Consider the following 9634-nt stretch of genomic DNA (forward strand, 5'->3'; position numbering starts at 1 on the left):
GGTGGCTTCTCTTGTTGCTGAGCACGGGCTCTAGGCGTGTGGGCTTCAGTAGTTGCAGCACGCGGGCTTAGTAGTTGTGGTGCGTGGGCTCAGTAGTTGTGGCGCGCGGGCTCTAGGGTGGGCGGGCTTCAGTAGCTGTGGTGCGTGGGCTCAGTAGTTGTGGCACATGGGCTTAGTTGCTCCACGGCATGTGGGATCTTCCCAGACCAGGGGTCGAACCTGTGTCCCCTGCATTGGCAGGCGGATTCTTAACCACTGCGCCACCAGGGAAGTCCCCAAGTAGTTGACTTAAAACTGCCTACTTAAATGCTAACTTTCACTACTTAGTCTTAATTTGATGAATTCATTTAGGAAATAATGGAGCTTGTATTAGTGTGTTTTATCTATGTTTCCACTACTCCCCTTCCTTCCATGAAAGTGGTAGAGAGCTAGTAAAATATAGTTCCAAACACAAGGCTAGATCATAGAGTTTTGGCTCTTTAGACCTTTGGTTTCCTCTGATTTTTTTTTCGCTACTAGGTATTACCCTTTGGTTCAATATTTAAATATATCTAAAATGTTTGAAGGTATATTAACTTATTTTTTAATTAATATTTTATATTTCATGAAAGCACATAAGAATTTTGCCAAAAGAATTGTAACTATAAACTATATGTAACTATCTATAAACTATATAACTATAAACAGTAAAACCTTACTCTGACCTGAAGATGTTACTTTTGCTTTTAGTGTTTTCTGTCATATTTCCAAATAAGCGTATTATTTCTACTTATATTGCTCTCCTTTTGATAGGCATCTGTTGACTTTCTATTATAGAAAATGAGGGCTTAATACTCCCACACCATTCCTTCCACCTTCCCCTCATCCTCCGTATATGGTTCTACATACTTTTGATTGTACCACTATTTGGTTTTAACATCATTATGACTGTGTAACTCAATGCTGAGCCAAGATAAATAAAATTGCAGTTCTTTTCTTGAGCAACATTTTTTAATTTCCTGAAGCTAATTATTGCTTTATGTTTTTAACTTGCTTGATCTTCGTTTTATTGTTTCAAATTTTACCTAAGGTTAAACTCCTTAACACCCCCCTCTCCAACAGCCTCTAAACATATTAGATACTGGAGAAGTTACCAGTTTTTCCTAGGGATATATATGTCTTAGGAGTCCTCAGTCTTCCTGCTCCATTACTTGTTGCTTTCTAGGTTGGCTCAAAAGCTGTCTTCTTCTCCCTTTAGTCTCTCTACCCTGTTTTCTGGATCCTGTGTCACTGCCATCTTTCTTGCTTTCCTCCCTCATTTAATAGCATATCTTTTAGTTGCTTCATAAGAGTATGTCTTGAAGTACATTTGTTGAGGCGTTGAGTATCTGAAAATGTTTTTATTCTTTCTACCTTCATGCTTGATTGGTAGTTTGACTGGATGTAGAGTTCTAGGTTGGAAATAATTTTCTGCACAGAATATTGAAGGTATTAATTCAGTATTTTAACTTTTCCTATTATTGGTAAGAAATATGCTCTCCTGATTCTAATGCTGGATATTACCATTATGTGTTTAATTTTCAGGAGTTCTTTTTTGAGTTGTGTTCCATTCTGTTATTAGTGTCTTGTTATGGAAGGAACATCTTACTTTTCTTAAAACTGTATAATACAGACACACATACACATTTTCTCTTCTTCACTGTGTTTGCCTCTCTGTCCTTGGTGGTAGTGTAATGTGTTTTTGTTTATTTTCCTCCCCTCTTTTGGAATTGTTTATGTTACAGGGCGGGGAGGCAACTCTCATGATACCTGGTATCTCTATTTCCTGAGCTTTTACTTTTCCCTTCCTCATCTCTGCCAAGTTAGTGATCATCTCTCCATGTATTTTATCTTAATTTCTTGTGATTTGGAGCTACATTTATTTTCTGATTGCATCAAAGACAGTTTGTTTCTCATTTTCTTTATTGTTTTGGGGTTATTGCTAAGAAGAGAAACAGGTAGAAAAGTTTTACTTCATCTTACACCAGGACATTTGTCAACCTTCAGCATCTTTCTCTGTTCTCCAGGTATGAGAGTACAGGGAATTGACAAGAAATTCACTAAATAACTTACTAAAGCATCTTTGGGGAAATTAAGAATGCTTTCGAGAAATGATATAAGAGTTTTAAACATCCACGTGCCATTCATTTAACACATTTATTGATTAAGTATTTTGTGCCAAGCCTTGGGTACAGCTCTGGGTATAGAGAAAAGGCAATCTCTGATCTCAAAAAGCTCACTCTCTGGGAGAGGAAGTGAATTAGTACAGTGTGTCAGGTGCTATGAAAAAGGTAAGCATAGACTGCTCCAGGGAGCCATATGCAGGAAGCAGAGGAGAGGTTCAAGGAGAGTATTCTAGAGGAGGCAGTGCCTACACTAACGACAGGTAGCAGTAACCAGGCCAAGGAAGAGACCTTTGTAAAATGCAATGTTTTGTTAGATTTACAGAGTAAATTTGTGGCCAAAGAAAATGAAGTACAGAGTCTGCATAGTAAGCTTACAGATACCTTGGTATCAAAACAACAGTTGGAGCAAAGGCTAATGCAGTTAATGGAATCGGAGCAAAAAAGGGTGAACAAAGAAGAGTCTCTACAAATGCAAGTTCAGGTATCTAATTTTCCCTCTTTAAAAAAAATAAAGACGGGCAGTGGTTGGATGTGTCTTGTGTAGACGAGAGAGGGTAGCCTATCTTATGCTAATTCTGGAGTGCGGATGAATAATTCTAATTTAATCTTCAAGCAGTTGTCACAATATGGTCTGAATATGTGCTCAAAGATGCCTTCACCCACAGTCTTATGCATTTTGTATTAGATTAGGAACAGTACAATGTATTCTTAATTTCTGCTTTGTAAATTAGCTCTCAGAATAGAATGCCTAATCATTGTTTAAAATGATGCCTTTTGGAATCTAAGAGTGCCTTTTTAAAGGTAAACAGATGTACCTGTAACTCATTTTGTTCATATACATTGGTATATTTAACAGTACACTTATCCCTCCTTTTTGGTTGCTCTTTATGAAAGGATATTTTGGAGCAGAATGAGGCTTTAAAAGCTCAAATTCAACAATTCCATTCCCAGATAGCAGCCCAGGTAATGGTGCTTTCTTATTGCTTGTCATTACTCATAGCTTCCTAGCTGTGTAAATAATCTGAGTGCCTGTTGAGTGTTGCGCACTGGATTAGTAGTTGGGTGACTAGTCAGTGAATCAACTGGATGATCCTAAATGCTAAGCACTCTGATAATTACGTATAGTGCTGTAAGAAAACACTACGGAAGAAATCCAAATCTGACTAATGGGAAGGTGGGTTAGAGAGTTTTTAACTTTAGGAGGAAAAAAATGTTGATTACCATCCTGTCAGAAAACAGGTGTCAAGAATGATAGTTTATGTTTTAGAAGTATTCACTAAATATTGACTAGCCATAAGGGAAAACTTTGTATACCCTCAGGTGTTAGCAGTATGTTAACCATAGCTCTCAGGTTATATATGCCAAAGAATCATTTTTAAATTTATACTAAAGTATAGTTTGAGTGTGAAACCTTGCAAAGTTTTCTAGGTGGTATTGTAAAACCTGTTTTTCTTTGGCATCATTCTTACGTAACATGATAGATAGGTAGATAGATAGATATAGATATATAGCCTTTAGAATATAAATAATATAACATTAAGAAGAGAAGAAACTTGCAAGTACTTAGCTTGTTTCCATAATATCCATACTGTGAATTTCAGTTTCAGTTCTTCAACTTTAAAATTCTAAAAGTTGTTTGTAGGAAAAGTAATAGCTTAGAATAGAAGTAATTTTCTGTGCAAAAAGTAGTTTTAACATTAAAAAGTTTTTTTTAACGTTCAGGCAAGTTGAAAATCCCAAAACTTTGAGGTTGCAACCATTTTTTTCTTTTCTAATCGTTTTCTTTGTAGAAACTATAGTCTAAAATTAATTGGGAAAGAATTACATAACATAGGAAAGGGTGTGTGTATATGGATGTATGTGTATATGTAAATTATTAACTCAAATTGGATTGAGATCATAAGTTATAGATGAGAGGTAGTTCTAGAAAATTTATCAGAAACTTAATATTTAGAGAATGCTATAAGTACCTTTTGAAAAGTAAAGATGAACACGAGCATTACCAAACGACTTGTTATCTTAATCATGAATGGTATCATTTCATTATTGGAAATTGTTACTAAGGAAAAGAAGCACATGAATGAAAAATAGCGTTAGCTGCTGTTTTTCCTATTTATGTGTTGCTTGGCAGTTACATAGTTTTCAGACCTGTCAACTTACTTTATTAAAAATGTCTTATGATGTGTAATTCCCTAATACTGGCTGTTATTGATCAAATTTACTTTCAGAATATTAGCTGTTATTTAGTGAACATTCATCATGAGCCAGATACTTCCTTAACTTTATATACATTTATTTCTTTTAATTTTTAAAGCTTTATTGTGATGATTATTGTACAACTTTAAAACTTTCTCTTAAGGGCTTTTATGTTGACACTGTTTTTCTTTCTTAGACATCCGCTTCAGCTCTAGCAGAAGAGTTACATAAAGTGTAAGCCTGCCTTTCTATATTTCTCTTAAAATTGCTTAGTCACCACTAACTGATAGCTGTTAGATTCTACGCTTATGATTGACTTTACGTTCTAACTTGTTCAAAAAATACTCTCAAGTAGATTTGGAGCAGATTTTGCTCTTCTACCCCTAAGCATTATGTATTCTATGTTTTTATGTCTGTCATAAAAAGAGTTGGGGAAGCTTTTTTCCCTTTGGGCTTTAGCAGTTATGTGGAAGAGATTATTGTGATTTGAGATTAGTGGAAGTTAGTTTTTGTGTCTAATAAGTAGTTGGTAGCTACTCTGTATCTAACTATATGGTGGTATGCTCAAAATGAAGTTCTTTTTTTTGGTGTGTATTGTATAATTTGCATAGACATGGATCACTTAAGTTCAGAAGACCTGGAATCTGTTTTTCAGATTGCCAGGCTTGTGAGCTTAAATTATTTAACTTCTTTGACCTCAAGTTTTAAAATAGGGGTATGTATTTTAAGGAGTTGTAGTAATGCATGTGACAGTTACTACTAAACTGATATGGTCTATAGAAATGGAAGTTACAGTTATGTGAAAAACTACTTAAGTAAGGATGACCATATTTGAGGCTTCTAATCCTTTGATTTGTGACTTGACTTCTAAATGTTTATTGAATGTACAAATCTGTTTCCTGTTAAAGAATTGCAGAAAAGGATAAGCAGATAAAACAGGCTGAAGATTCTTTAGCAAATGAACATGATCATTTAGCAAGTAAAGAGGAGGAACTTAAGGTACTGTAATTCTTATAAATGGCTACAGTATTTTATAGTCATTGAATTACCCTGATCTTGTAATTAGTATGAGTGTGTGTGAAGACTGGAAAATACTCTAGATAGAATTCATTTGAATTCATTTGAAAAGTGTCTTATCTCTTTTCTAAACTACAAAATCCTCTTTAGCCCTCTAAGAGGAGAAGTTCAAAGGCCTTTTCTCACATGATATTTATTATTCATAATAATTTGGGAAATATGTTAAATAACAGAAGTTGATGGTTTTCTTTCTGACTTAAGAAATTGTAATTTGAGACCATTGCTTTGAGACCTTTGCTTAGGTAGAAGAGATACATTACAAAACTTCAAATTTAATATTAAATACTTCTAATACTATTTTTCCTTCTTGTTCTAGGATATACAGAATATGAATTTCTTATTAAAAGCTGAAGTGCAAAAATTACAGGCCCTAGCAAATGAACAGGTAGATCTTTATTGCTTTTAAGCATTTACCTTAGAATTACAGTTTGTTTACACTTATTTTCATTGGTATTGCAAGCCTTAGTTTTACTTATGTAGATAGTAAACATAATGGTTACTTGTGTTTGGCTGCATGGTGTGTTGTTAAAACCCTCTTCTGTTTGACCATGACTCTCACAACTCACCTCAATGTTACTATATTCATGTTGAAATTAATGTTTGATCCAAGAAATTGATCACTGAATTATCAGAGAACTCGGTTATAACAATTATGATGTGCTGATTTGTTTTAGCCTTCTGCCATTTAATCAGAAAAGGATATACCTTTTACTAGGATAAAAGTTGAACAGTGAGAAGTACAAAATACTGGACAGCAAAAAATATTACTGTAACGTATGCTGTTGATTTAACTCTAAATATACGAAAATATAGCTTTAATATGTAAAAATAAGTAAAAGAATAGGTTTGAGTACTTCCTGAGAAATGATATATTTCTCATCTCATTTCTAACACAGGCTGCTGCTGCACATGAACTGGAGAAGATGCAAAAAAGGTGATTAAAGTATTGCTGTACATGGGCCATTCATACATTTACGTTCAAGTGTAATTGCAGAAGACATTGCTGCTTATAGCTGATAGTTGTGCACATAATTTATGTAAGCTTTCTGTATATATGAAGTTTTTTTTTCTCATAGTATTCACGTTAAGGATGATAAAATAAGATTGCTTGAAGAGCAGCTACAATGTGAAATTTCAAACAAAATGGAAGAATTTAAGGTGTGTAATTAAACTTGTCAACTCAGCTTTCTTTGAACAACCTTGTGTAATTTTCAGTTGAAGTGAATGTAGAAATACTACTTTTTTATATGTGATCACTCTGAAACAGTGTTTCTTTTTTTTTTTTTTTTTTTTTTTTTTGAAACAGTGTTTCTATAGTTTTTTTGGGGACTTATATGAACAATTTTATCATAGACTTTTTGCTTTGATTATTTTGACTTAACCTGTTTTTATAGTAGACTTTTGATAGTTGTTTTGCCCCAGCCTTTTCTTTACAGTTTTCATTTGGTAGTTTGAGATGGTTTTATTTGCCTCCATTGTTGGTGTTGTGCTAGTTTCTGGTCATTGGCCAAACAGCTTGAGTATTATTGTAAAGCATTCTGATTGCCAGGGTACATCTCTGCATGCAGTGAGATTTGCTTTTTTTTTTTTAATTTAATTTTATTTATTATTATCATTATTTTTTGCTTAATAGGAATCCTGTAAATACTCACTTATGAAAGCAGGGTTTCCCAGAATTCATTGGCACAAACAATTAAACTCTTTGAAATACACATGTAAGGGTTCTAAGCACAGTGTTAACACTGTTTGGGATAAACCACATGACTGAATTAGGGGGGCTCAGTAGAAACAGCCTTTTATGGATCATTGTGTATGTACATTATACTATTACTGCATTCCTGTTCTCCGGAAATATGTTCATTGAAACTGAAAAATGGAGCCTCATGAGATTTGCATTCTTAGGTCGGTATATAATTCACCTGTCACTTTATAAGTACTTATAGTAATATGGCTTTGATTTTTTAAAAAACATTCAGATGGTTGCTTTCTTACCTTTTCTTAATAAAACAGTAAATTGAGATTCTTTCTTTTAGATTCTAAATGACCAGAACAAAGCATTACAATTAGAAGTTCAGAAGCTACAGACTCTTGTTTCTGAACAGGTAAGGCTTTTCATGAATTATAAGTTAGAAATACCCAATAGATGACAAGGTCTGATTCTTCTTAAGTAGTAATCAACTCGTTCAATTTTAGAAATTTTGTTTAAGTGTAGATGTGTCTTTTAATTGCATTTCTAGTATCTTGTGCTAATCAAGTCTCTAAATTAAGGAAAATTTAATTTCTCTTCCTGAGAAGAAGCTAATGCTGTTTATAGCATTTTCCAAAAAAAAAAAAAGTTTAATAGGATGCATAAAAATAATTTCTTTAAGTCATTTTGATGCATTTGGCTCTCAGGATAATAGTCAGACGTTTGGAGCCTCACTTTTTTCTGTAAAGCAGTGTGGATTCTTAAAAAGAGAATGGGTGTGAAACCTACTACCAGCACTTGAAAGCAGTGATGTTGATCAAATTGCTTAACCTTTCTAAGACCTCTCATTCCAGGTCTTCTACATTGAGATTTTATTTACATTATAAGCTTCTTAGATTTAAATCGGGGAGTTTATGTATAGTTGAGTAGCCTAGTGCTTTGCATATAGCAGACATCTTAAGCCGTAATTCCTTTCCTTTAGAATATTTATTTTTTTCCATCTCATCTCCACCCTCTATTGCCATCATACTTCTTTTTGTATTTATAGCAAGCCATCAGAACTGTAGCAGCCTGAATAAGCATGGCTCCATAAACTCGAGCCCCAGGTGATGTCTGTTCTGTGGCTCTTCCTAAGAGTTGCCTTCATACTCTTCTAAATAATTCTTCAAATTCCAGTTTTTAAAAATATTCTAGAAACACTTTATATTATATGACACATTAAAATGAAGGCATGTTTCTCTACTACTGTTAAATTTTGACACATTTTATTAGAAGCTGAAGTGTAAGTTATTGCAAATGATATAGCACTTCCTTTAGCAGATGCATGCTTTCTTTTTTATTTTAAAATTCACATCTGTGCACGTATTGAATTGGTGTAAGTAGCTGTGCCAAATGTTGTGGAAGTATTTTGTGAACATCTGTTTACTTGTCAAGAATTAATCCATTATTTGTTTTCCTCCCCCCCAAATATGGTATTTAAGTGCTTTGCATAAACTTTGCATATGCTTTACCCTTTCAAACTAAAGGTAATAGAGGAGAAAATGCTGAATAAATGATGTTTAGTGCATGGACATGACTTCATGCCAGTATAATGCTCAAATGATATTTAAGTTTTATTCTTAAATCTTATTCCTATTTCCTTTTGTTGTTATACAGCTTTTAACAGATAAGATATTTCATCAACTGTAAGATTTTTTTTCTCCTCAGTTTATTACCTCTGAAGTCTGGATGTATCTTAGTCTCTGGTTACAGTTTAATTGGAGGCATCTTTAATTTTTAGTGTTATTGTAAACATTTTACCAGTTGTGAGATGCAACATTGGTGACTTGGATTAGATAAAATATGATAGATATTTTTGGCTGTGTTAATTCTTACCCAGAAAAGCAGAATGTAGTCCTTTTTTTGAGTTGGTTATCAGAGATTCTGGAACACCTATTTCAATATATAAAGTTTTAAACTTTCTAAAATTCACTTCATGGGAAGTAAAATAAATGCCTAGAAACTTCTGAATCTACCCTAGAATTCCAGCATTAAAGGTGCTGGTAATTCTTAGTTTTAAACAGAGTACCTGGATCTTTTCTTTTCACTTTTATTCTATACTAAAAATGATATTCTTCATCATTAGACAAGAGTAAAACTATTAGCCTTAATTTTTTTATTTTCTCCTTAAGGTAACATGATAGCCTAAGAATTGCCTAGTTTCCTCTAGTTTCTTTCTTTTTTGGGGGGGTTTGAATTGTATTTTATTAAAAAAATTTTTTTTTATTGAAGTATAGTTGATTTACAATTGTGTTTCTGGTGTACAGTAAAGTGATTTATATATATATATATTCTTTTTCATATTGTTTTCCATTATGGTTTATTACAGGATATTGAATATAATTCCCTGTGTTATACAACAGGATCTTGTTGTTTTAATTTCTTTCTTATTGAATCAGCCTTCTGTCTACTATAAAGCTTCTGTGTTTTTTTTTTTTTTTTTTTTTTTTTTTTTTTTGCGGTATGCGGGCCTCTCACTGTTGGGGCCTCT

General features: G+C 33.3%; 1 protein-coding gene across 1 annotated transcript in view; it reads left to right on the forward strand.

The window, feature by feature from the left end:
• The window catches only part of KTN1 (kinectin 1), a 138840-nt gene that overhangs the window by 84366 nt on the left and 44840 nt on the right, over positions 1 to 9634 (forward strand). The window contains exons 11-18 of the mRNA XM_024133698.3: positions 2459 to 2625; positions 3039 to 3107; positions 4537 to 4574; positions 5249 to 5339; positions 5734 to 5802; positions 6314 to 6351; positions 6494 to 6575; positions 7451 to 7519. Of these exons, the coding sequence (XP_023989466.1) occupies positions 2459 to 2625; positions 3039 to 3107; positions 4537 to 4574; positions 5249 to 5339; positions 5734 to 5802; positions 6314 to 6351; positions 6494 to 6575; positions 7451 to 7519 (623 nt within the window). The remainder of the gene's footprint in view (positions 1 to 2458; positions 2626 to 3038; positions 3108 to 4536; positions 4575 to 5248; positions 5340 to 5733; positions 5803 to 6313; positions 6352 to 6493; positions 6576 to 7450; positions 7520 to 9634) is intronic.

The sequence above is a fragment of the Physeter macrocephalus genome, chromosome 11 (genome assembly GCF_002837175.3).
Source record: "Physeter macrocephalus isolate SW-GA chromosome 11, ASM283717v5, whole genome shotgun sequence".
In the NCBI taxonomy this organism is placed as follows: domain Eukaryota; kingdom Metazoa; phylum Chordata; class Mammalia; order Artiodactyla; family Physeteridae; genus Physeter; species Physeter macrocephalus.